The sequence below is a fragment of the Corella eumyota genome, chromosome 7 (assembly GCF_963082875.1).
Source record: "Corella eumyota chromosome 7, kaCorEumy4.1, whole genome shotgun sequence".
Lineage (NCBI taxonomy): Eukaryota > Metazoa > Chordata > Ascidiacea > Phlebobranchia > Corellidae > Corella > Corella eumyota.
This window is the reverse complement of record NC_137496.1, coordinates 3,778,404-3,805,954: the sequence shown is the minus strand read 5'-3', so window position 1 is coordinate 3,805,954 and position 27,551 is coordinate 3,778,404. Positions and strand designations below refer to the sequence as shown.

The following is a 27,551-nucleotide window of genomic DNA, read 5'->3' as shown; positions in this document are numbered from 1 at the left end:
TACCAAAACAAAAGATGACAATACACAGTCTTCGTAATATTATACCAATTGTATCAAAACGGGTCAAGAGTACAAGGTTTGCATTTAAAGGTGTTTCAAATTACACGTGACATTTTTGTTTACATTTGAATGTAAACAAAGCCACAAACCGGTCGCCCTAGTTTGTAATCTAAAGACTTGTGACCGCAAACCTTTGGTCATAAGATTAAAACCAATTCAAGTTTCATTGTCGAGTGGTCAGGCGATTAAAACGGCTTAGTATTGCAGTAAAAGTTCAGTTTATATTGTCGCTGGTTTGAAGACATTGACAATAATAAAGTGTGTTATATGTAGTTATAGAAGTTGGCAGATTTAACTTTAGCAGGAACACGTTAAAAGTCGATTGATTTGTTTAATATTATTAGGCATAGACTGTTTTATGGTTTTGTTATCATCAGCTAAATTGTGCCTGAATCAATTAATGTTGATCACTTGGCAATTTTTGCTTATGCAGTAACTTTATGAAGTAAACAAAAACAGAATTAGATGAGTTGCGTTTAAATTTTTGTTAATAGTTGTTACTGTATACCATATGTAAATTACTTTACGTGTTTTAAGAAAAAGAATATAACGAAATAATGACACAGAATGTAAGCGAAACGACGCCTTTACTACCTGTGAAAAGAACATGTAAACATGATAATCAAACTCAAACGTAAGTTTATAAGGTGTTATACTTGATGTTTCTTGTTAGCGCGAGTTTATATGACAGGTTATTTATACTGTCTAATGTGTATATCCTAAATTAAATAATCACCATTTACTTGAACTTGCAGAATACCTGACTCGGAGATCGATTGTAAACTGATTTCAGGCGAAGTTTTTCAATCGCAAAATGTGGTGTTAGAAGGTCACCAAAGCAGCTTCGTAACAATGTAAGAAAGACGTATTTTTAACAAAAAACTTCCCGTACTAATGTACTCAAAATTTTATTTTTACAGTTTTTCCTTCTGGAATATGTTGATGGGAACTTCACTTTTAAGCATTCCATGGGCTTTTCAGCAAGCTGGTCTCGCTCAGGGTCTGCTTGTTATGTTTTTAATGTCTTTACTGGCTTTCTACACGGCTTCTATAATACTCAAGGCATCTCAAGAATTAGGTATGTAATATTGTAGCTTTTATCAAGTAGAGCTCATTACATGATATATTACAACTTTTAATCTTTTTAGCTGACCCTGTTACCAAGCAAATGCCTGAACTGATTGACATGTGTCGATTACTGATCGGTCGGTGGGCTGCTTGGGCCAATATCGTAGCCTCTGTAGTAGTATTGGGCGGAGCATTAATCGTGTATTGGATCTTATTGGTCGAGCTATTATACGACTCAGTTAACTCCATCAACTGTAAGTTTATCAAATAAATAATAAATAAACTATAAGAAGCTATATCCGTAAATAGCGGTTTTACTTTCTTACTTATCTGTTTGCTTGGTTTAGATTTTATACAAGACCAATCTAACAAAACAAGAAATACTTCTGCTTTTATTTCTATAGACGGAGAGAATGGTAAACTTATATTAAAATAGTTTTACTAGTTTCTTTGTTGTTTTATACTTAAAAAAATAACCTAACTATTCTAGTACGCCCTACTTTTAAAAAAAAAAACAAACACTGAGATTAACTACTATTGTATCGCTCTACATTGAATGCTAAAAAACTAACTGTTTTAATTTGCAGGAGCTCAAGATAACAAACCATTGTCCATACCTGGCTGGTCAGAACGAACTGTGGTGCCCTTAGTATTCATTCCTCTGTTTTTACCCATCTTACAACTTCGCAATATCTCCTTTTTTTCGAGACTAGGGGCTTTGGGTACTGGGGCGATCATGTTTCTGATATGCGGGGCAATTGCAAAGGGGATAATCTGGGGTTGGAACACTAACTTTGTTGACTCCGATAACGCCCATTACGTACCACGTAAGTATTATTAACTTAGTAAAAATTACTTAAAGCACATGTTAAGTAAGCTTTGCCTACTTTTTTGGGGGCTCAACAAACATTTTGAACAATTTTTATTTGGAGCCTTAGTTTTTTAAAACTAAGTTAAGGCTTATACGTTTATCTTTTTAGAGTTCTTGGGCAGTTTTCCTGCCCTTACAGGCCTGTTAGGAATGGGATTTTTCATCCACAATTCAGTCACTACAATCTTTAAACACAACAAGAAGCAAGAGAACAATGTAAGAAATGATTTGTTTAAATAATTATTGTCTGACTCTAACTTATATGCATAATATCAGTTACAAACATATACTAAAACTTAGATCTGTGCAATAATCTTTTCTTATATAAAAATATAGTTAATTTGTTTAACTTTGTCTAGATGCGAGATATGAGGATTGGATATATACTGGTTTTGTCAACATATCTTATCATCGGTCTTTCTATCTACTTGACTTTTCCCGAAGAAAAAGTTAACATCAAACAGGTAAACTTTTAAATATTGTAACCACAACTTTAAGCGTAACATATTTTAACTTTTTCCAGAACTTCTTGGATAATCTACCTTGGAACGATGCATTTTCATTGGCCCTTCAACTTGTTTATTTCCTCAGAATGTTAACAGTGTTTCCAATAGTTTCTTATATTCTTAGAGTCCAAATATTTAACACGATGATAGGCCAAGAATATCCAGGGTAAGACGACATTTAAAACTAAGCAATGACAACATCTATTCACATAATACATTTTTTAAACTTTATTGAAAATATATTTGGCAGAAAATGTTACGTGGCAATCTTTAGCTTAGTGGTTACTGCAAGCTGCGTTTTATGCGCTATGTTCTTTCCCAATGTTGGTGATATAATAAGGTGAGCATATTTTTTTTAACCACAGTTTATTATATGTTAGGTTATGCCAAATACTGTTCACAGTAGACCATTATTTTACATCAAATTTGAAATAACAAATACCTTTTTTAGATATGCTGGTGCTTTCTGTGCAATGATCTTAATGTTTATTCTACCAAGTGCTCTCCGAATTCAGTTGCTAAAAAGAAGAAACGAGCTGACCTCTTGCAAATATTTCCTTTGCATCGTAATCTCGCTTCTTGGAATAACTAACTTTATAGCTCAGTTCACAATTCCTATGTGAATATATTAAACACTTGAAGCAACATGATTTAAAATTATGTCTTTAAAGTGACGTGCAAACACTTTTTTAGTATTAAAGTAAGGCATAAAATGCGTAGCACTAAATAATATAAAGGATTTTGTGCATGTTATGTTTTTATTTTTAACCACATTTTATAAGTCAATTTTTTATGCCTTAACATACTTTTAAATGCGAATTTTTAGCCATTTTGATAATAAACTTGTTGTTAATATTTCGTTTTTCTAATATTATTTTTTTAAGAAAAATTTATAACCCAATAACGATGTTTAAATTTTAACAAATAAACACCTTTAATTAATAATTAGTGATCAATAAATTTTGAAAATAGAAAGATTGCTAAACAATCTGATAATAAACAACATACTAAAATTTTATAACTTTTAATTTACTAAAACATGAGTTATTTAACCTAAAATTCGATCAAACTAGCATAAAACAACCATTTTATTTAATAAATAAAATATGTTTCGAAATCGTTTGATTATTTTAAAAAGTTAAATTTATATTAAATCCATAAGTAGGGGAATATTTTCAAGTATGTTGGGTAAACTTTCAATGAAACGTTGGGTAAACTTTTCAAAGTATATTGGGTAAACCTTCAAACCATGTTGGGTAATTTTGTCACCCAGTTCTATGCAGACAAGTAAAAAATAAGAACATGAACTTTTGAGTCACATGAGACCTGAAATATTTAGTCTTAGAAAATAATTAAAACCATGACACAAGAGAAGATTTTATCATGTTTTTTTTTATCACAAGATGATGCACGAGAGTCGCTATTTTTTATTTTAATTTTTGTCACATTTTATTGAAATTAAGCACATTAAAGAAAAATTAAGCAAGCTATATACATTATGTAGAATAAAGCTTTAAGATTTCTAATCCAGTTTTAAGTAAAGAACTGAATGATTCTTTGATTTTTTTTTGCATATTGAAATCACAGCTAAGTATGTATATTAATTATATCATTTAGGTTAGAAAAAATTTAATAATTAGTTATTTTTTTGTTAAAAAATATTGTACAATTCTTTAGCCTAACTTGAATACCTAAAATTTATCTGAAGTTTAAGCCTTTTTTATGTATACAAAGCAATTAATATTCTAAAGCAAAACATGCATAAAAATTACAAGTAACATTATCAGAAAGCATAATTAAACAAATCAGACTTGAGTTGTTTAAAAAATATATAGACAAAAACATGAGTTGAATTTTTTATAACTAAATTACTAGAAATAACTTTAAAATAGCCCAAAAAACATAGCAAAGAAATACACAGAAAAATAGAAAAAGCAAAAAAAGATGTACAAAATTAACGCAGTAATTATAGCTTGCAGTAATAAACACAGAAATTAGACTCAAAAATTATTGGCAACTTTTTTTAATTCATGATCGGTTTGCTGTATATATAAGTATATATATATATATATATATAAAAAATCAAACTAAAATATAATTGTAAAAATCAATATTGCAAAATTAACCATTTCTTTAAATTATTTATTTTTAAAACAAAGATTAAAAAGGGGTGATGTGATTAAATACAAGAGACACCTTAATAGCTTTAATAAGTAGCCAGAACAGAAATGCCTTTAGAACATCTAATAAATATTCGTAAGTCAATATTCAAATATCAATCTTGATATGAACAGTACCGTCATTTAGTCTACTTCTAAACCAAAATTATGCAGTCAAAGACTTAATGAGATTCGAACACATCTCAAAGAACTCCATCGTGTGGTGAATGTCGTCCCCGTTACTGTTAGTGCGTTGATTACCTCTTAAAATTGGGTTGGCTGGGAGGCTACGAGCATATATGGGAGCGGGGGAGGCTTTGTTAAAAATATTTTCATTCAAATTAACAATCTCTTTTACTTTAGGTTATTGTATAATTTTTTAACAATATTTGTATTTATTTAGAAACATGGATAAGAAACAACATCAAAAAAACTATGCCATTTAATGTTATGTATTAAATCTGTATATTAGTGGACGATATATATATACCATATGGAGAGGGGGGGGGACTCTTAATTAGTATATAGAATTACCACTTTTAATAAAAGTTTTATTATGTTTACTTACACTCAACAGACATTGGGTCCCACTCCTCTTGAATAGATCGACTTAAAGCGTGATTATCAGGCTGTTGTTGTTCTTTTTCTACTCCCAGACTACTAAAATCCAGTAGAAAGTTGCGAAAATCAACTTGGTATAACTACAACAAAAGATAGAGCATAAAATAAAACATTTTTTTTATTTTTTAGTAGACCGTTGTTAGACAAAGGATTACAAGAATAATAGAGAACTATCATGTTACAACAGATCCTTTAGTTCTTAAGATTTTTTTGTGTAGTGAATAAGCGAGAAAAAAATAAAATAGTTTTGTAAAAAAGGCTAGAAAATCGGTTAAATTAAAATGTTAGAATAGTCTGAACAATTTGAAAGCAAGACCAACAAATTTAGGGAATTTATATGTATTCAAGTACAGAAAAGACTATATTACTTATATAAAATAAATAACAAAAATTTGGATAAAAAATAAAATAGTGAATTGTAACTTACATGCAGACTCATTTTATTAATGTGATTTGTGACTGGGTTTTTGCGTCGAACGTTTACATGAAAAGGTGAAATCAATTTCCATTCATACCCTAGTCTTTTCATAGCTTTAAACACCTGAGCAAAACAAATAGAAAATGAAAGTCAGTTAATAAAAAAAGGACAATCTATTTACAATGAAGCTTAGTGGACATTATATATATAGATATATAAAAAGGTTTATTCAATATAAAGGCCTTCAAAATAAAGAAAACTGCAGTTTGTGGTGCATAGGTAAATTATCACAAACAAAAAGTAGTTGCAAAGTGAAACTGTATTGAGACAAATTAAATGTGACTCTAACGTGAGCAATGGACTAGCACAACAAAAAACCATAGTTAAACAAAAAAAGTAAAAGCCCATTTTTTTAAAACTTTTATTAAATTATAGAAACAGTTTGAGCATAGAATTACTTTTAAAAATTGTAAATGTTAGTTAGCCATGTTTACCTCTGTCATGATATCTCTTGGTCTACTCTGCGACCTTATTCCAAGATTCCACTTTGCTCTTTTCATCGGAGCTGTTCTCTTCGTCTGTTTGAAATGAGAAGATGAACTCTGGCCATCTATAACAAAGTTTAAGTTCAGTGCAATTGTGAATAGGCCTAATTGTACTATCAGTAAGCCCCTAATAGTTTAATATAATACATTTAAAATAGTACTAGAATAACCTTAATATTTAATTCAAGGCATATTTATAGTATTAGTGTTTCAACTAATAACAATTTTCTTAACTTTAAACAACATTTCTTACCTTTCACATCAAGCATGGGTGCAATCCTTTCAGGATGTGCTCTGGCTGCCATTTGTTGATAACCCAGTCCTCCCCAACCTCCAGAAGGAGGACTGGATGCAAGGAAGAAGTCCTGAGCCTGGTTGTATATAATCTAAAAAAATTTAAAAAATGTTAAATAAATTATAAGACAGAAGTGATTATTAGTAAATTAGTTATTTAAATAGAATAGAAACTGCAGCGTTTGAATTAAAAACATTTTTTTTTTAAATTTTATAGAAAATATTGTTTTATTTTTTTATGTAAAATACGGAACTAAAAACAATGAAACTTCATGCCATTAGTATACCATAGCAGGAAGCTATCTGTAAACAAAAAATAAAAGCATCAAAAAAACATGCCCACTTTTTTCCTACCATGAACTAATTTAACAACTAGTACTTTATATTTATAGGTGTAAGTAATTGTTAATAAAATGAATTTTACTAAGTTCGAATATATGTTGCTACCCTATGAGTTTTCAGAAGAAGAACTCAAGAAAAGACCAGAAATTAAATTTCCGAATGCGTCTGATGTGTTATATATGTTTGTTTGGGCAGTTGGGATACTCGGTGTAAGAATGATATTTGAGAATGTTATTGCTAAGCCCCTATCTTTGAGATGTGGAATTGTTGATAGTCAGAGAACTAAACCAGCCTCAATTAAAAAGTTGGAAGAGTTGTATAAAATTTCTAAACACCCAACTGATGAATTAGTTAAGGAGTATGCAGAAAATGTAAAACTTTCAGAAAAAGGTGTTCAATATTGGTTAAGAAGACGAAGAAATATAGATCGGCCGTTTTTGAGTAAAAAATTTGCAGAGGCACTTTGGAGAGCAACCTTTTACATTTTCGCTTTCGTCTACGGCATTTGCACGCTCTGGAAAACTCCATGGTTTTGGGACAACAAACAGTGTTGGCAGGGTTACCCCTTTCAAAATGTCTGGCCCTCGATTTATTATTACTACATGATAGAAGGTGGTTTTTACATCTCTCTTCTTTTTTCAATATTTAAAGACGTAAAACGAAAAGATTTCGTCGAGCAATTGATTCACCATCTTGCAACAATTTTTCTTATCGTGTTTTCGTACAGTGTCAACTTTGTTCGAGTTGGTTCAATGGTAATGGCAATACACGACGTATCAGACATACTTCTTGAATTTGGAAAAAGTTTTTTCTATGCTGGTTTCAGTAAATCTGGAGACAATCTATTTACTATATTCGCTATTGTGTTTATCGTCTCAAGACTAGTTGTATTTCCATGTGTTGTACTACATACAACCCTTGTTAAAAGTCTTTATTTCCTTAAGCCATTTCCTGGTTATTATTTCTTCAATGTTCTGTTGTTGATTTTGCAAGTTCTGCATATTTTTTGGGCGGCGATTATTTTGAAGATGGCATATCGATTGATCATTGTGGGGAAAATTGAAAAGGATGCGAGAAGTGATGTGGAGGAACTGAGTTCGGATGACATACAAAAGAAAGAAAACTAAACCCACTTATAAGCAAAATAAGAGCTCTAACTGTTATGTGAAATCGGTATCCTTAATAACTGCATGTAAGTTGTGTTTTAGTAGTATAGTATCTGTACATTTGTTTTCCGAAATAAAAATAAAATGCAAGCAGAATTTAAGATAACTTTTAAAAATGTTACAAACCTTGTTATCAATAATAAGATGGTAGGCAACATTAAGAGGATCTTGTGAAGGGTTGTGAGATAGAGCGTAGGTTACTTCTTCTTCAGTAACTCCAAATTTTCGACAAACCTAAAAAAAAATTATCTTTTAAAATGACATATTTAGGCAACTTACTATTTTTAATAATGTATAAGCTAATAGATTTAAAATATTCTATCCTCTAGAAATAGGTGTATTCTAACAATACGAATCAATACCTTATCTAAGGTAAAAATAGTTAATTAACCTCTGCTAATGCTTCTTCATTCACTTGGTCGCTTTTTGAGTTAACGTCATCAGGAAAAAGATAAGATTGAAGTCCAACTTTAAACCATTCGTATTCTCTTATCTCTGGTATGGTTGCTCTGTTCATAGGGTTCACCTGTTTAAAAAGCAACAAATTTAAATAAATTGTGAATCTTTTAAAGCCTTTTTAATCAACACTGATTGATAGCCTTACGGTCAGCAATTTAATTGTCGCAACCCACAACTTATATTTGCCTATGCACGGCAAATAGAAATTTTAAATATTTTGTAGCCCTATAAATGAACATATTATATACTTATCATCCACTAAGCTTCATTAGCTACACAATTTTATGTCTAGAAAGTCCATAAAAAATATATAGTTGATCTTGGTAAGGGTGCAATTATATTTAAATTAATTCAATGCTTGTAGATCAATTAAATTAGTTAACAAAAAACAACAATACAAATTATAAACATGTTGACAGATCAGCTGACAAATGTGTTTAAAAGTCACGTGGGCAGCTTATGAATAATTATTCATAATTATCATTCGTATTATGACAAATTGATGTACAATTAATATTTAAATGCTGACACTTAAATAAAAACAATTAATAAATCATAAGGTATATTGATTTAATAAACTATGATATACTAATAAGAAACTATTTAATTGTATATATACTATTTAATATTACACAGGCTATAAGACTGCTAATACAGACTTAACAATTCAATGTAATTTATAAATTTTCTTGCATACCATTTGCTTATGAAATTTTTCTACAGTATTGCCCACTCTGTATTTTAATTAAACAATTGTACACACCTTAAGCATGTGCTGAATAAGCTTGGCAGCATTGCGATCAAGGTGATGCGGTATTTCAAAAATTCCACTGCTGATCTTTCTAAACAGAGTAGGTATGTGTTCGTCATCAAAAGGTAAAGTGCCGCAGAGCAGAGCATACAAGATCACACCACAACTCCAAACATCTACTTCTGGGCCAGCATATAATTTACCTGGAAAAATAAGTTAAAGTTAAGTCAAAAGGTTCGGAACAAAGTTAACCGAATTTTGAATGCAAAAAATTTACATATTTATTCGAATTACAAAAATAAAACACACTGATTTTAATATCAATTCTAATTCAAAAACGTTATCTTGGTTAGGGCTAGTACAATTTAATAGACAATAATTTTAAACTCATGTCATTTGCGATGATAATATGCCAACCTAACTAACCTGACACTACTTCAGGAGCAGCATAGTTTGGTGACCCACAACTTGTTTTTAAGAACTCTCCATCTGACATCATGTTCGAAAGACCAAAGTCGGCGATTCTAACATTATTTCGTGCATCCAACAACAAATTTTCTGGCTTCAAATCTCTGTGCACAACTTTGTGACGATGACAATAATCCACACCTAAATATAAAACATATATATATAGTTTTAAATGGAAATGTAGTAAAAAAAAGTCCAGAGATTGATCCTTACTGCTTCCAAGCTTTAACAATCTTGAGTGAGGTAGTTTAAGCAGTATAAACGCCTGCCAAGCCAAAAACAGTTTACAGATTAATTATTAAGCAGTAAAAATCAATAATAACTCAAACTAAAAAAGTTAACTCCAGGCTTGTCAGGGTGAAAAATGTTACTCTATGTTTAGGTAGATAAGTCGCTCTTTTAACATTAAAAATAAATTATTAAAAAATATTACATGAACACTTTTAGACTCTACAAAAAGATTTTAACAATTTTATTAATACCTGACATAATCTGTTGAAAGAATTTCCGAGCTTCAAACTCGTGTAGTTTTCCATGTTTGACAATATAGTCAAACAGTTCACCTCCAGGGACATATTCCATAACCATAAAAATATCTGTGGGTGTACATATCACTTGATATAACTTGATGATATGAGGGTGTCTAAACAACTTAAGATTCTGTATTTCTCTCTTCAGTTTACTGACCACGTCGAGCGATTTCAATTTCTTGCGGTTTAGTATTTTCACAGCAACCTGGTATCCTGTTAGCTGATGTGTTGCAATTTTAACTTTGCCAAAAGTTCCTACGCCTAGGGTTTTACCCAAAAGGTAATGCCCGATTTTTATTCCACCTCCTACGTTTGACGAACTCGGAGTTGACATTTTAAACTTCTAAAAAACTTAAAAAAAAGGTAATTAAAATCGGATTTTTTGTAATATACCAGTTGTATTCTACACCTGAAGCATTGTTTAACTGTTTTTATAACTATGTACCCCTGTATTAGTTAAGTTTTAATTGCTTTTTTTATCTGCAAACACGGCTGCAACATAACTCGTGCGTGAATAATGGAGAATGTTTTGTATGCCACCGTCAAAACAATAAAAAGTGTTTCCAAATATTTAGCTAAAAGTCTAAATTATGATTTAATACGTATTCTTTCTTACTATGTTTGTTATCTATAACAAAGAAAACAAATTTTATTAGTTTTGAAAGGTAAAAATTAGCAAAAAAAACTTCATCAAATTTTTTGTTAAAGTAAAAATATTTTTGTTTGGAAACCCGTTCGTGACGTTGACGACAACAACATGTTGGCAGCCATTTTGAATTTAACAAAATCAGGTTTACATATCTTGTTTTACTTTAAGAGACCTTTGCTTCGTATTAAAATTTAATATCTTACCTTGTGATCTAACTTATCTCATTTAAAACAAACACAGCAGTTTTGTAATCATCAATAAGCAACAATTTTATTAAAAAACAACAGTTTGAGTCCCAAATTTCATTGTAAACTTAATTAGAATATATAACTTGCTTTTTTAAAGTAAAATAAATTATTGAAAAACAGTATATTAGGTTTCAGGTAATTCATTATTTTGTTCCATATACTTACCAAAACTAAAAAGATTAATAAATAAACAAGTTATTGCAAAAAAGGGTCATGGGGGGTAAAAAATTAAGTATTGTTATGCTCAACGAAAACAGTCAAATATAATTTAATTTATGCCGGTATGTTCTTTTTTAACAACCAAAAAACACTTTACGAAAATAAACAGTAATTGCCACAGAAAAATTGCGATCAAAATAAATTTCTTCCAACTAGATATTCTATTTTTCATCCAATCCATTTTCTTTCTTGTCTTGTTGTTAATTTCCTACATAGAAGGGCCTTGTGCTGTTAAATTGCTAGAAAATAAACCTTGAAACAGTAGTGATGTTACATTTTAAAGGGCATGATGACACTTAGTTGCAGTGTGATCATTGCTAATCGATGAGCGCTTGGCAAAATAAAAATAAATGAAAAATGTTCTAATATGTTGACCCAACAAACTTGACTAGAGATGCGATCCTTCTTCTTAAAATACTTACTTAAATCAGAAAACCGCATACCCTATATTTGTAATATCTACAGCCTTATTTTATCTGTATGGTAGTTACAGACAGCAAGCAAAACATTGAAGACAAATCCTCAAATTCAAAGACTACTCGGCTTTAACACAACAACAGCCAAGGCCAAAAAACATGATTTAAATTATACTTTAACTCAAGGCAATACCCAAAGGGGTTTTCCAAAGAAGCAATAGAAGAGCTGTTGATTAAGGACTTCCAAAAACAAAATAACTTACTTTTCGAATCTTCTTCAGTTGGGAACAAATAATATAACTAAAAACCGATTTCAACAAAGGACAGCACCAAACTTGGACACTTATTTCAAAAATGATCTCTTAATGACAACTTAAATTAGATTGTTCGTAAATATAAGAAACAGAATCAACTTCCAAAACTCATTTCCAATCTTCATATAGACCTAATAGGATGAAGAAGGTGGCTTAAACACCCAAAAAAACATAACAACCAAATGGCGTACATCTACACAGCCCAAGAAGCCCATAGATTGCATCTAACAGCCTTAGCAACACTTAGGAATGCAATGCATATAATAATAGGCTTAAGATAAGCCAGCATATTGGCATGGAATTAAATTTGGGGCTTTGAACGCATTATGCAAGACCGGGTTGGGGTATTTTACAGTTCACTTTTTCTTTATCTGGAGTTAAAATTATCTCCAATTCAGTGAGATATTTCATGCATTCATCTCGGTCAGGGAAAGCAAGAATGTTTGTAATGTAAGTCAACGATACGTCAGGTTTGAAACTAAACAGTAAAAGAGCTTTGTTGTTATTTGGAACTTAAAAAACAGTTATTTAATCCTGTAAATCTGTCCCTAATTGTAAATTAAGAGTAAATAGCACTATCCAAAATATTTAAAAGCAAATATAAAAATGTTAAAAAAAATATGTTATGAACTTTTTTATGTCTAAAAAACTAGAATAAATAAACAAAAACAACAAACAATTTTAACTTACTTACCTTTATAAACCTGAAACTTAAATGTGTTAAAAAAAACAATAAATAAATTAGTTGTACACTTTAACATTACATAAAAAAGTAAAAAAATTTAACATATTGTAGGAACTATTTATTTAACCAATATTAAATTTTTTTATGTTATTTCGATCAATTTTAGCAAAAATAAAAAGTTGCCTATAAATACATACGCTTTAACTATTTTCTGTAGCGCTAATTTTCTTTCTCTCGGCGCAAACTTATCCATAAGATAACCTCCCATTTTAGGCGCAGATTGGTAGAGTTTGAAAAATCGATAATAATTGCCTGCAGACCAAGCATCTCTTACGGCAAGAGAATGAGAAATGCATTCATCTTTTCTTAGCTCAAGTGTAATAGAAGAAAGCACACTAGTCAAATCTAAACATAGAATATTATGCTTGGTTTATCTATGAGACCATACAATACCCAAAAAATTTAATCCACAAAAATTATCTATATTCTATAGAACAAGTTCTCTTTCACTTTCATTGTTAGTTTTATGTGCATTTTAAAAAAAACAGGAAGTTGTTAGTAATATTACCAGTAGTGTTTTTGGTGTATACATAATAGAGAATGCTGTAAGCGAGAAACTCTGTTCTATTATTAGAAGCAACTCCTTCTTTGTAAAGCTGACGAAGCTGATTTTGACATTGATTAAATTCTTCGTGGTCGCCCTACAAATTTTTACAAAACAAATTTTAAAAATTTCGAAATATTAATTGGGCTACCTAGGTATTGGGCTAATAGATCAATGGTAGTGAATATAACATATACCTTTTCAAGAGCAATTCTAGCATGGGTCTCGTAAACTTCTACTGTAAAAGTATTTCTTACTCCTTGGACCTAAAAAAAAAACAAAATAGGGAGTTTGAAACACAAATTATCTATCTATATATTTGTGCAATAAGTTTTGGTAATATATATCTTAAATTAAAAAGGAACTTTAATAACTCACTGTTAAGTCCTGCCTTATACTTTTCATTTGCCTGCAAGTATACAAGTAATCCTTTTTTTCTCGGTAATCCTCTTTTACTTTAACAAGCGAGGTTCTTAGAATATGAACTGGCCGAACCTATACAAAAAAATTACAATTTAACTGTTGTTAAAAAAATTACAATTTAAAAATTTAAAAGTACTTACAGTAGATGGATCAGGGGCTGCAGTTAATCGAAAATAATCTTTCAGAATATCTTGACAACTGCCCACTATCTGGACATCTTCTAAATTATATTCACTAAAAATAAAAAATATAATGAAGTTAGTTGCGTAATATATTCAATATATTTAATATAGCTTATGTCAATATTGGTCTGTATGCATAGTCCAAAGCAAACATTAATCTAGTTTTCCTTTTGTTCAAAGTGGCAACTACATATTTAATTTGACCTTAATTTTAAAGCGTGAAAAAAATTTGATTTTAAAACTTGGTTTGTTTATTGTATACTGAGTAACCTATATTTTACCATTTACAAAAATATACATATAAGGGATAATTATATATTAGCCCTTCTTTAATGGCAGTGTATTTTAGTGCCCTAGGCAGCAACAGTTTTATGTACAAATTTACCTGTTATCATAATTGTTAATTGATAATTCAAATTTCGCTTTTCTTTGTGGAAATGTGTTTTGAAATCGGTTTGCTCTACTTGCTTTCTTTAATTCTTTTTGTGGGTCATCAACCATAAAAACGGGGGCTTTTTTGTTCTTATTCTAAAATTAAATTGTTTTTAGTTAATATGTGTTATTAACACAAAAAAAACTATTGCGTTTTGATTTTCAAACAATTTTTGTTACCTTTTTCTTGCCACGTTTCGTTGGGGTCACTTTGTCTGGTGTGTTGATCCCACCTCTGCCACGTCCCTTGCCCCCTCTGTTTACAACCCTGCCCCTGCCGTGAGCTGATTTTGTGATAATAAATTCGGGACTTCGGCGATGACTTTCACTGGCATGACTGCTGCTCCCACTGCTACTTGAATCACTGACAAAATTAAAAAAATAATTATTTATAATTATATTAAAGTATAGACTGAGCTTTAAAATTGCTACGCCTAAATTATTTGCTAATTTAAACTGACAGCCATTGCATAGCAAAGTTATGCAACTTTATATTCTTGACTATAATTTAAAAAACAAAGTAAAATTAAATAGTACCTGTCATGAAACCTTCTACGCTTGGGAGAGTGAGATCTACTTCTTGATCTGCTGCGTGACCGACTTTTTGAATAACGCCTAAAATACAAAAATTATATGAAAATCTACTTTTAAGGCTCCCTTAAATGCTCTGTTATTTTGCTTAACAAGTTATTTAGCCTTGAATATTAAATTTGTCATACCTAGATACCCTTCTTTGATCTGAAAACCTCTGCCAGGGCGGAGTGTTTCTTACGTCTTTTTGCTGAGACATTTGCTTCCATCGTGACGATGTGTTTTTCTTTTTTAACAAATCGCTAAAGAAAAGTTTAAACATTATGTTAACTTGTTATCTAAAACTAACTTAGTATGAAAACCTAATAATAGTTTAAAGCTTGTTTAAACCTAAACTTGAGTAAATTAACACTTTGCAGTTAAAATATAAAGGTGTAAAATGTATCACCATTTATAACACAAAGCTATTTAGTCTAGGGACTTAATTTAATTAGATTTCCTTAGATATAATTTCAACAAATGACTTACACAGGCAACGGTTCTTTCGACCAATCAATAGAATGAGCGCTTCCCGCTTTCATTTTGTTGTTAAGCAGAGTTTTAAGAAACATCTCAGTCTGATCTTTTTCTTGTTCATTGGTACATGCCTGAAATGCTCGCTGTATGTACTCCCTAATTTGAAAGAAAGGATAAACTGGAACCAATCTTCGTTTCATATTTAACAATATCACAATACAACTGTTTTTATGTACATGTATATACATACAAAATTAAGTCCAACTGATGACATTTTCAGGAACGATTTAAATTTTATTTAAATATAGATAATGATTAACTTTGTGAAGTACATACATTAATGTAGGAGGCCACGAGGCTTGTGGATTTTTGGCATTGTCATCTTTGCTTTCTGGCTTGTCAGTTGGTGTAGGTGTCTAAGAGTAAAAAAATGTCTGTAGTTTTAAAACTAATAAAAAGTTGGTGCTGACTTACATTTTTGGTTTCTTCAACTTTTTCTTCCGTTCCAGGAGGGGGCGTGGTCTCTCGGGGTGAAATAATTGTAGGAGATTCTTTGGGTAAAGGGGGGGCAAACTTGTGAAACTTCGGTTTGGTGTCAATGTTAAAACGAATGCCACCTAAAAAAGAGGGTAACAAAATATAAAAATTACTACAAAAATACTCCTTTAAATATTTAAAACATAATAAGATCAATTAAGTAATTTGATTTACCTGTTTCTTGTTTATTATTTCGTGGAAACCCTAAAGGTTTATTCATATTATAAGGCATAGGGGGTGGCACTGGTTGGGGTGGGGGTCTATCGTTCTTAACTGCATCTGCATAACTTGAAGGGGGAGGTACCGGCCGAGGGTAACGGGGTTCAGATGGGAGCATGTTTGCTGCACCTCGATTTCCAGGAAATTGGCCCCGATATCTTGGCGAGGGTGGTTCATGAAAACTCGTCCAGTTGTTGTTACCAGAATTGTATCCATTTCCATACTACAAAAAAGGAAACCAAATAAAAATATAACGGTGTAAATAAGTGGTGAAATAGACCTATAAAAAAATGATATTTATACCTGATTTCCCCCACAAAAGTTATTTCTGGGAGGGTATTGTTGCTGTTGTGGTGAATATGACATGTTGTTGTAATAATTGTTGGGTCTTAGTCCGTTCATGTAGGGTTGGTATCCTCCAAACTGGTTGTTTCCCCACTGTTGGTTGTAATAATTATTTCCTCCAAACGGCATTTGATTTCCCGGAGGGTATTGATTGTACTGCTGATTTATCTGCTATATTTAAACAAAAATCCATATTTAAATAAACTTTTAGCTGTCTGCTTGTGATTTTAGTTTAAAATGCAAAATACAAGGAGCAGAAAGCTATTTTTTATTTTTAACTGTCAGTTTTTGACACAGTCTGACAACATGTGACAGTGTAAGAATAATCAAACAAAGTTGTAGGCGTTGTAGCAAAATTTAATTTGAAATAAATTTGTTTACCATATCATTCTTGTTTTCGCCTTTTATTTCGTCCAGTGCCTTTCTTGCTTTTTCCCAGGCGGGAATATCTCCTTCATTTGAGGGCGGAACGTCCATGATCTGTACCTGCTTAGATTAAACTTATTTTACTTAACACTAACTATCTTTAAATAAATTTTCTTATTCTAAAAACCTAGAAAAAAAATAAAAAGTCAACATATAATCTTAAATACTAACCATAATTTAGCAAGCAACTTTAATAGTTTTAAATAATTAAAAGATATAAAACAGCCTTTGATTAAAATTGGGCTAGATTAAAAACAAGTCTGCGAAACCTTGCTTCGTTACGATTGACAACAAAAAAGGGCAGAATGATCTGACGTCACAGGGTTTTTTGGCCAATCAGATTGAATATAAACAAATTTAATTATCCTCAATGCAGGTCTGATATTTTACTTTTTTTTATATATTCAACTAAACGATTAAAAAACTTTAGGTATTAAGATGATCGTTTATATTTTCCTTCTAACATACGTAAGAGTAGCTAACATATAACAAAAAAGTCATAGTGCCGGTCGCATACTGTTCATTATTTTTCACATTCATTAACCTTTGAAAAGTTTTCATTTTGAAAGGTTCTGGTCCTCAAAAGAAGACTAAAAACATTGTTAAACTTCTTTTAAATACATTTATTTTAAAAGGTTAAGCTTATATAACCGATCAAAGGGCAGTTGTTTATTTAAATAAAATAATAAGAGCCAGAAAGGAGAAGAAATAAAGTTTTATTTATCAGAGAAAAATACAAGTAATAAAAAGAAGAATATCATTTAAAGTCTTTGATGTATAAAGTCTTGTGAACAGCTTTAGAATAACCTTCATTATATTTAAACCAAAGTTGACTGTTTCCAATCCCTGGATCACTAACTTCAATTGTCTTTGGCCGAACTAAAAGAAGAATTTGTTGTAGTAATTTGTCTCAAATATAAAATTATTTAAATTTTAAAACAAACCCCTTTCGTTTCCTTCTTGATCTAGCTTTTTGATTTTCTTAAACTTGCTAAAGAAATTGAAAACCGGCTACAAAAAAATGATAAAAAATAATCAAGTAAGAATAAGAAACTCATATTAATTATGGTTTATTAAGTAGTACCTTATCTGGTATTGGAGCTGCCATAATGCTGGTTTCTAATCGTTGTAAATGGTTTGGAACGCTTGGTTTATCAGTAACAGGCTTGCTTTTTTCAACTGGTTGAACCTTTGAAACCTGTAGCACAGGTTAAAATAAACAAATATGTTTAGGTATTTGTAATGTATTCAATTTTAAATCTGGATTGCTCTACTGAAAATTTGAACAATTTCTTACTTTTGCCTCCTCCTTTCCACGCAACATTATTTCACTTCTCCTCATCTTTTCGCTCTCCACTTCCTTTGAGATGATCTGCTTGATGCCGTAGGACAGCGAAGTTTTTGCTTTTTCACCCGGCTCATTAAACTGGCAAACCTCCTCCATATTACTAAACAACAAGAACATAAATTTTAATGGAAAATTTGTAAGAACCTTAAATATATTCAGGATAATTTTGGGTATTTACGGTTCCATGACGTAGTTGTATTGTCCCTCTGCATTCTTTTGTTGGGTGTAAGTAAGATTGTAAGACATCATGGCTCCGACTAAATCACTGAGTTGTTTCTTTTCTAAGGCACTGTACAATTGCATGTTGACCTACATAGTAAAGACACTTAAAATTTATAACTAATATTGTAATTTATGCTTGCACTAGCATTTAAATTACACTTAACACATAAGATTTTAAATTAATGTTTCAAGATTATATAAATGTTAAAGCTGACTTACAGTTCGTAATTTAGGTGTCATGATGGACAATAAATTTGGTAAGAGGTCAGTTACTGCAACGTTAGATGAAGTGAAACATTTTGTTTGAGGTGACATGTCCATAAACATGGAGGTCATTAGGTTTGTACTTTTTTGAAGTTTTAAGAAATTCTAAAAAAATCAAGCAAAAGTTTCAAATTAATTTGGTGAATATTGTAGCATTATTAAGAAATTTGTGAACTTAAATAGTAACTCTCAAGCCCAAAACTAAAGGTTAATACAATACTAAAAGTGATAATGGTTACTTAACTTTTTTTAATATATATATTTCTTCTCGATGTGTAAAGGTCGACTTCACGACCTATACATAGAGTAACATCGGTTACTTGACCCAGTCTTGAGTTGCCTTTGGCAGTTTGAAATATTATAGATTATAATTGACTTAACAACTTATGTTTAGGGTGGGAAGTCAGTACTGTGACACTATACTAACCCAACATAAAGAAAGTTATTTATTTATGAAAGATTAAACTGCCTACCTCTTGTTTAGCTTGTGGAAACAGAATCTTAGGCGGCCGAATACACGCAAACAATAAATGATAAGCCACAAACAGGAAGGGAATGTATCTTTGCATGACCCATTCTTGTCGTTGTGAGGTTGCAACTTGGAGCTGGTCGTAAAGTATTAACCATTCATAACCCTTGTTCACTGCTTGAAGGCAATGGTCCTTGAACTTCATGTTAAGAAAGTTATCGAAAACACCCTAAAAATTAAATATGTAATTTAAAAGTTTTTCCTTTTTTTGCATGTTAATATTTTTGTATTTAAGAAACAGATTTTTTGTTTAATTTACTTCAAGGGTTTTCTGGTATTCTCCGTTAGATGAAACAACATTAAATATGTGATAAAATCTGAATGAGAATTGCGATACTTTTGCTCCTTCTAAAATTCCCTGTTGAACAGATTCCGAATCCATATCCATTTTCCTACAAATAAATAAAATAAGAAAGTTTACTTTTAAAATTAACCCTATGGCCAAATTAGATAAATTAAGATAAATATTTGAATTTTGTGGCTAAAAATATATTGCACTACCTTTTGTTTTTGGGCATTTGAAAGAGTTCGTTCCAGACATAAAAGATGGATTTGTGCTGATCTTTCTGACCAATCGACATGTTCTTTACCATATCAACTGTAAGCCTGTGCACAAAAAATTACCATTAACATAAAACCTCAGATAAATATTTAAACAAACTTCATGACCGCAGACTCTAAGTACATTTTGACCTAGAAGAGTTTTAAAGTGAAACTTAGTATATTGATATGACACTTACTGTTTGGTTCCCTTGGATTGTACAAACTGTAGAGTGTTTATGCAGGTTCTTATATCATTGCCAGATTTTTCACATAAGGCCAACAAGCTTGTCATATCACAGCTAAAATGTTGTACTCTACACATCTATAAACAGATTATAATATTAGTTAATAAATTTCATTATTAAGAAATAAAAATTAAAGTTATAGTTTGCTTTTTTTTACAGCTGTCTGTGAGGGTTTTAAAAATACCTGGACTAGTCTAGATGCCAATCTTCCAGTTGTCGTAGGTGGAAATTGAAGAAGCAAACTTTGTTGCCGGAACATTCTAAGCGCTGGTGTATATCTATCATAAACAAAAATTAAAAATTAGATCCCATACACAAGTATTTGGTGGTGGTAATAGACAACTATATACGGGTACAAGGAAAAAAATTACTTACAGATCATTGCATATGCAAATAATGGGTCTCAAAAGTATTCCCGTTGGACTCTTTTTTGACTTCTTTTTCTTTGGATCTGGCTTCTTGGTTTTGTTAATTGCATTTAACAGAATATTGATAGCAGCCTGATAAAAAAGAAGTCTTTGTGTGTAAATTGTAAACTGCAGCAAAAGAAATATTTCAATACATGACGTCATGGGTTTGATCCCCAATGCTCTCCTGCTGTAGTGCCTTTGAGTAGGCGCTATAATAAACTACTGCTGAACAATACTTAATCAGCAGCTTATCAGGTAAATATAATTTATAAAATCCCCACATCGAGGATAAATATATAAAAAAATGAAATAAATACAAAAAATAAAACGAACTTGTGGAGCGCCATCTATTTCGTCGATGATCAAACAATTTGGACGTTGATCCGATCCCAAAACTGATTTCATTTGGGTGGTTTCTTCTAACTTTCTCTTGAACACTTCTGCACTACGATCATCACTTAAAAAAAATTTCAAAATGAAAAAAATCAAAGGTAAGATCAATTATCACATTCAAGCATAACTACAAAATTGGTTTAGGTAAATAACTTACCTAGCATTCATTTCCACTACATGATACCCAGCATGTCTTGCTATAATGTGAGCTAGTGTAGTTTTTCCTAAGCCTGGTGGTCCATGTAATAAAGCAGCTTTTAAGTGAGGCCTTCCATGCTCATCAAAGTCCTAAATAAATTCAATAATAATTGAAAATAATATTTTTCCATAAATTTTTTTTTTATATCTTTATCCTCAGTGTGGGAAGATCGATCGAATGTGCGACCTAAACATAGAGTACATCAGTTACTCCAAACTAGTCCCAAGTTGCCTGTAGCAGTTTGGGATATTATAGATTATAATTGCCCGGTAATTATGCTGCTGATTTAGTGCTGGCTTAGCAGGAATTCATACTGTTTATAGCGCCTTACTTAAGGGCGCTACAGCATAAGAGCAGTGGGGATTGAACCCACAACCTCATGTGTGGTGTAGCAAGTGTTCTTACCACTACACCACGCTGCCGGTGTAAAGTAAATATATAAAACTTTTTAAAATTTTTGAAAATGCTTGTTCAATAAATAAGTTCAAAATTAGCAGATTTTTTAATTACTAGTTATTTTTACCCCGGTTAATTTGTTTTGGTTATTCATGAACTTTGCCTTGAAATCGTTTTTGTTTTTAAATTGAAATTGATTATTTTCCTTTTCTGGTGTTTTTCTTGGTTTGAAATCTCTTCCAAACACAACCTTGTCCCACATTTTCAACCACTTTAACAAGGTCCTGTTGACATTCTGCATAAGTAGATTGTAATTAACATTAGATATCTGAATATAATTGCCAATTTTTTTACTTTTGTTTATCCTCGATGTGGGTAGGTCGACTTCACGGTCCTAACATAGGGTAACATCAGTTAGGATACTAGAGATTATAATTGCCTGATAATTATGCTGCTGTTTAAGTATTGGCTTAGCAAGAAGTTATACCGTCTATAGCACCTTACTCGAGAGCGCTACAGCATGAGAGCAATTAAGATTAAACCCAGGACCTCATGTAATGAAGCCAAGTGTTCTTACCACTACACCACACTGCCGATCCAATGTTAAAAATGATCATACCATACAGTCAGACAATGTCACTAAGCTGAAGATAATAACCTAGAATAAAATTTTTTAACCCTCACAGAACCTTTTTGGTGATAAACTTAACTAAGATATGATTGGTGTATATACAAAAAAATCAATTTTAAAAAAATTCAAAGTTTAAAAAAAATACCTCATCACTTAACAAGTGAGTGTAGTGCGTAGGTGCAAACTTATTCACCCACAATGCATCTTTTGGGGTCTCTTCCCCGCTGTACACCCCCTCGTCATCAGTATTATTCACTGTCGTGTTTACTGATGATGTCATAGTGGTGTCCATTATGGATGTTAAAGTTGAATCAGCAGTCACCTGTCTTGTGATTGAATCTTCAGCATTAAAAGCTAGAGTGTCACTGCGGGTTTGTTGTGTAAGATCTCGTGATCTTTGGATAGCATCTGCTTCTTGCTGTTTAAAATGTTAAGATAAACGTTAAAACACAGATTTATTATATGAACACGGGCTTTTTATAGCTAAATTCTACAAATTACTATAATTTAACAACTGAAGGCTTTGTAGAGCTTACCTTTTCGAATATTGATTGCCTTAGTTCAGCCATAGTATAAGGTAAAAGCTGTTTCGATTTTGCCCCTTTGATTAAATTACTTTCCTCTGATAACTAAAAAATAAAATCATTTTTTCAACTTACAAAAATCACCAAAAAAATAACAGGCATTTTCAAAATTTTTATTTATTTTGCACCTTTATTTTATCCAGCGATCTCAGTCTCATGTAGCATCTTAGACCATCTGATGACGTAGCAGCAACATATTCGCTGTGGTTAGGTGGACACGACAAAACTTTTGTCAACTCAATTCGAGGTTTTACTTTTTCACTGCCACTAACTATGTTAAAATATCACAAAAAAGTAAAAATGAATTTTATTATTGATAGAATACATTTATAAAAACATATCTTAAAAAAAACAAAAATAATATTCAACATAACTTAATTTTAAATTATTTTTAATTGTCAGCTTTGGAGATTTTAGTAATTAACCTTCAGAAAGTAGGTTTTCAGTGTTGTGCCTGTTATCTTTGTAGGTTTTAATCTTAGCAATCAGCTGTGGTGTTGACATACAGTTTTGTCGAAGCAGATCTTGTTGCCTAAAAAATCAAATAATTTTTATAAGTTTTTTTAAGTTTATATATTTTTATCCTCAACTTTACTTAAAAACCATGTGAAAGCAGTGGGAGTTCCCCATTAACCTCATATTGTGGAGTTAAGTGTTCTAACCACTACACCACAACTTATACTAGAAATAATATTCGATTGATAATCTTGCTTATGAACAAATAAAATTACAAACTTTTTTAGTTTTCTATCTCTGTCTTCATCTAATGTTGTTGGTAGATTTAATTTTCTCTTTTTTTCCAATCTTGGTTTTTTACGTAGTGGGGCTAAAGAATTAAAAAGCTGTTAGCATATGAAACTATAACACTATAAAAAACAGTTATAAATTTGTTATTACAGTATTACTAGAATAACTTACACATTGAAATAACTGCTTCATCGATAACTAAGTCATTTTCTTGTTCAAGATCATCAAAATTATTTTCTTTGACTTCATCGCTTGAAAATAATTTTCTTCGTTTATTGCAAGATTTTTCTAAATCTTTAAGATCATTTTTGTTTAGCTGTTCATTACTATTTGGCTGAGAATTTTCCTTGTCCGTTTGGGATATTTCTTTGTTACCTCCATCTTAAGTTGGATTTATTAGTTTACAAATTTGTCAAATTAAAAATATTGATTATTATTAGATTATCTAATAACCAGATAACTTTAATCAAAAAATGCAAAAATAAACAAACTCCTACCTTCAAAGTCGTCAAACGCAGCTAATTCATCGGCGTATTGTGATTCAAAATATTCATTTTCATCAAAACCATCATCACATTGAAATTCCATTTTAACTTTTAACCTGTTTTAAAATAAGAAATAATTGGCGGGTAAATTCCCAATGCGGAGTAGCAAAAAAGACGGAATACGTTTCCATGAATTTCCGGAATTGTTCGAAATCATTTTGTTTTCGGAAAATATAAAAAAAGGTTTAACTAAGCTTACTAAAAGGTTTGATCAAAACACTCAAATAGATTTAGTTAGCTGGGTTAAACAGAGTCTTATAATTTCGATAACTCTGATGCTAAAGTAATTAAATGTATAATTTTGTAATAATAATAATATACAACAAATGTCATATTCTAAAAGCATTTATATGCAGGTTAAATTGTTTTATTTGTTTTTAAACACGAAAGTGGCCTACATATATTTCGTACATTTAAAAGTGATGTAACTTATAGTATTTGTATTAAGAAAATACTTGTGTAAATTATTGTGGTTTAGTTTGTTTGTTCTCCGTAATGTGCGGTCTACATATAAATATGAACTAAAGTTTTTTAGTTATGGTCTTTATTAAAAGGATTTAAATGTTTTTTAGTTATTGTCTTTATTAAAATGGATTGTCTTTATTAAAAGGAGTTATTAATAGCCAGTCATATTTTTTTTTGAATAGTTCCGTTCAGCTTGTAGTATTTGTCATGTGATTGAATCAGTATAACCGATTTGTTAATTACCTTAATAGTATATAGTTGGATCATTATTTGCGTTTTTATAACTAGATTTATTTAAACCAACCTATTTAAAAAAAGTATGCGTCTGATTACCTTTGGAATAGCGTTACCGAGGGGAAGAAACTCGGTTGGAACTTTTCAGTTAAAAGTAAGTTAAAAGATTTAAGTTAACATATTTAAACAGTTGCTGTTAATTTTTGTAAAAATTTACTCAATTTTTAAAATTTTTACAGAATCGCAGAAAGGACATTACGTTGACATCTGTCGCAAAAAGACAACTGAGTTATTTTGCCAGCAACCCTGTTATTGAGGTTTGTAAGGCTTTTATTTTAAATTTGACAGTAAAAAAATATATGTTGCTAGTTTTTTTGTATTAATCAAGTTTGTTTTTAATTAGACTGAATCCAAATCGCCGGTTGTTTCTTCTCATAACGAATGGGATCCGCTGGAAGAAGTAATTGTTGGAAGACCTGACAATGCCTGTGTTCCTGAGTTATCTGTAGAAGTAAAGGTACCATTTCCTTTTTACGTAAAGTTAGTAGTGTAAACGGAAGATAAACAAACATTTTTTAAGACTAGGATAGGAAATAAACTACATATGTTTTAGGCAAACACGAGCGAAAAGTATTGGGATTTTTTTAAGAAGTGGTCCGGAAAAGGTTTTCCGGAAGAGCATGTCAGGAAAGCAATCTTAGAAACCGAGGAAATGTGTAACATATTGAAACAGGAAGGAATTGTCGTGAAAAGACCGGACACGATTGATTGGAGCAAAAAATTCGAAACTCCCGATTTTAAATCGCCAAGTAACTACACATGATATGATACTTTCCCTTTTAAATACAAAGAATACTTACTTATTAAACACTCTAACTGGAATAGCACTGTATATATTTTATGTACTCAGCTGGATTGTATGCCGCCATGCCGAGAGATATTCTCATAACGATTGGTGATGAGATTATTGAAGCTCCGATGGCCTGGAGGTCCAGGTTTTTCGAGTACAGGGCGTACAGAAGTTTGCTAAAAGAATACTTTGAGGCGGGTGCTAAATGGACAACGCCCCCAAAGCCGCAGATGAGCGATGAACTTTATGACCAGGTAATTTTTTAACATATGTAAATGAATATCCTGGCAAAAAAAAATTAATTTCACAAATAGCCTACCTAATAAAAAAAACATTTTTTTACAGAATTATCCTATGCAAAACGTCGAGGATCGACATAAGCTTGCACTTAGTGGAAAATTTGTAACCACGGAATTTGAACCTTGTTTCGACGCTGCTGATTTTATGAGAGCAGGCACCGATATTTTTGTACAACGAAGCCAGGTATTTTGCACTAAAACTATACACACAGGTTATATACAAATAGTGTTTTAAAACAAACACAGTCCAAATAAAATTTCGAAATTATTACAGTTCTTGTAGTTGCTATAATTAAAATACAGTCAAGGTTTGCGTAAGGTCAAGGGGTTGCGACTATGTAACTAACATTGGCGTCGCTAAACTTTGAAAACGTGACTAAACCCATGCGTTTAACTTGAAGTAAAGATGACACAATGCTTTTTAGAAAAAAGACACGAATATTTATTTAACCTTGACTCGCGTTATAAAGTAAAATTCTATTTTAAATTATCACGGAAACAATTCATTTAGCAACTAAGCAAATGTACATAACCTGAGACAGATTAAAGTCCATTTTTAAAAAGGTGTCACATTACTATGGTTTTGGTAGTGCAAAACATCTTTTTAAGACACTCCAATTAATATGTTTATAGATAACAAAGCGTATTTCATCTTCAAATTCCAAGTACTCGTCACAATATTTTAATGTAATTGTAAACTACCTCCCAAATAATTGAGCTAAGTGCATACGAACTCTTGAAAAATCATTTTAATTAAATGTTTTTGTTTACAAAGGTCACTAATTATTTTGGTATTGAGTGGATGCGACGACATTTAGGGCCAAAGTACAACATTCATGTTTTGTCGTTTAAAGACCCGAATCCTATGCATATCGATGCAACATTCAATATTATTGGGCCTGGCCTCGCAATTGTAAATCCTGACAGACCATGTAACCAAGTACGTTTACTTTAACATTTTAATACCCAAAACATGTGCTAACCTTTTATTATATGTACGTTATTCATTTTCTTTCAGATAAAAATGTTTCAAAAAGCAGGATGGAAGTTGGTTAAAGCACCGAATCCAGCTATGCCAGACAGTAGATTTATTTCGTTTACTATTTTACCATACCAACAAAATCCTTACCTTTTTTAATATTATTTGTATATAGGCCATCCCCTTTGGATGTCAAGCAAATGGTTGAGCATGAATGTTTTGATGCTAGACGAAAATCGGGTCATGTGCGACAAAAACGAAATACCCACGATCAAAATGTTTCATAGTCTAGGTAAGCAGGAATTATTAATTAAACATGACTTAATATAAGTCTATAAACTATTAATTAAATCACGATTTTGGCTCCAGCTATAGCATGACTTAATAGGTTTTTATGACCTATTGATTAAAGCACAATTTTGACCCTATAGCTGGAGCATTACTTGAAAGCCTATAAATTGATGTTATGAATGAAGCTTAAAAAAACATATCTTTCTTAACCTACCTATTTAATAATTGATTTGTTTTAGGTATTAAGACTGTGCCTGTGAGCATTCGTTTTGCAAATTCTCTTGGTGGAGGATTTCACTGCTGGACAACCGACGTTAGAAGAAAAGGAGAACTACTATCTTACCTATAAGCGCATACATACGTCATACCATAA

At 31.1% G+C, this 27,551-nt stretch overlaps 5 protein-coding genes and 1 pseudogene across 5 annotated transcripts; 3 read left to right on the top strand and 3 right to left on the bottom strand.

Moving 5' to 3' along the window:
- Positions 1 to 617: 617 nt before the first annotated feature.
- LOC145759816 (neutral amino acid transporter 9-like) lies at positions 618 to 3,206 on the top strand. Its single transcript, XM_082573667.1, is given in 10 exon segments — positions 618 to 694; positions 816 to 914; positions 981 to 1,138; positions 1,209 to 1,460; positions 1,725 to 1,955; positions 2,109 to 2,215; positions 2,359 to 2,463; positions 2,523 to 2,671; positions 2,756 to 2,845; positions 2,957 to 3,206. Coding segments are annotated over 10 exon segments (1,440 nt in total). The 3' UTR covers positions 3,129 to 3,206.
- Positions 3,207 to 4,628: 1,422 nt separating this feature from the next.
- Positions 4,629 to 10,604, bottom strand: LOC145760064 (5'-AMP-activated protein kinase catalytic subunit alpha-2-like). The gene is made up of 10 exons (XM_082573929.1): positions 10,211 to 10,604; positions 9,687 to 9,869; positions 9,273 to 9,463; positions 8,442 to 8,576; positions 8,177 to 8,284; positions 6,502 to 6,634; positions 6,198 to 6,313; positions 5,713 to 5,826; positions 5,233 to 5,365; positions 4,629 to 4,979 (listed from the first exon to the last, which is right to left on the bottom strand). Exons 1-10 carry the CDS (start codon positions 10,590 to 10,592, stop codon positions 4,831 to 4,833), a joined length of 1,644 nt encoding a protein of 547 aa, XP_082430055.1. The 5' UTR covers positions 10,593 to 10,604; the 3' UTR covers positions 4,629 to 4,830.
- Positions 6,897 to 8,136, top strand: LOC145760065 (ceramide synthase 2 pseudogene; annotated as a pseudogene).
- A 552-nt stretch (positions 10,605 to 11,156) lies between the features above and the next one.
- Positions 11,157 to 17,126, bottom strand: LOC145758910 (leukocyte receptor cluster member 8 homolog). Its single transcript, XM_082572602.1, has 16 exons — positions 16,960 to 17,126; positions 16,537 to 16,749; positions 16,189 to 16,456; positions 15,952 to 16,094; positions 15,814 to 15,893; positions 15,490 to 15,633; positions 15,150 to 15,263; positions 14,968 to 15,045; positions 14,611 to 14,794; positions 14,384 to 14,526; positions 13,957 to 14,050; positions 13,772 to 13,888; positions 13,591 to 13,659; positions 13,358 to 13,490; positions 12,987 to 13,194; positions 11,157 to 12,582 (listed from the first exon to the last, which is right to left on the bottom strand). The coding sequence occupies exons 1-16, from the start codon at positions 17,053 to 17,055 to the stop codon at positions 12,429 to 12,431; spliced, it is 2,238 nt and encodes a 745-aa protein (XP_082428728.1). The 5' UTR covers positions 17,056 to 17,126; the 3' UTR covers positions 11,157 to 12,428.
- Positions 17,127 to 17,669: 543 nt separating this feature from the next.
- Positions 17,670 to 24,103, bottom strand: LOC145759702 (chromosome transmission fidelity protein 18 homolog). Its single transcript, XM_082573552.1, has 22 exons — positions 24,013 to 24,103; positions 23,687 to 23,896; positions 23,504 to 23,594; positions 23,194 to 23,300; positions 22,897 to 23,039; positions 22,721 to 22,813; positions 22,330 to 22,602; positions 21,681 to 21,848; positions 21,116 to 21,246; positions 20,899 to 21,022; positions 20,531 to 20,655; positions 20,340 to 20,433; positions 20,108 to 20,232; positions 19,869 to 19,973; positions 19,627 to 19,759; positions 19,312 to 19,536; positions 18,794 to 18,943; positions 18,531 to 18,661; positions 18,302 to 18,452; positions 18,089 to 18,202; positions 17,949 to 18,015; positions 17,670 to 17,883 (listed from the first exon to the last, which is right to left on the bottom strand). The coding sequence occupies exons 1-22, from the start codon at positions 24,101 to 24,103 to the stop codon at positions 17,762 to 17,764; spliced, it is 2,973 nt and encodes a 990-aa protein (XP_082429678.1). The 3' UTR covers positions 17,670 to 17,761.
- A 1,368-nt stretch (positions 24,104 to 25,471) lies between these two features.
- Positions 25,472 to 27,527, top strand: LOC145759015 (glycine amidinotransferase, mitochondrial-like). Its single transcript, XM_082572731.1, has 7 exons — positions 25,472 to 25,568; positions 25,670 to 25,863; positions 25,955 to 26,092; positions 26,684 to 26,848; positions 26,927 to 26,990; positions 27,063 to 27,179; positions 27,418 to 27,527. Exons 1-7 carry the CDS (start codon positions 25,472 to 25,474, stop codon positions 27,525 to 27,527), a joined length of 885 nt encoding a protein of 294 aa, XP_082428857.1.
- The last annotated feature ends 24 nt before the right edge of the window (positions 27,528 to 27,551 follow it).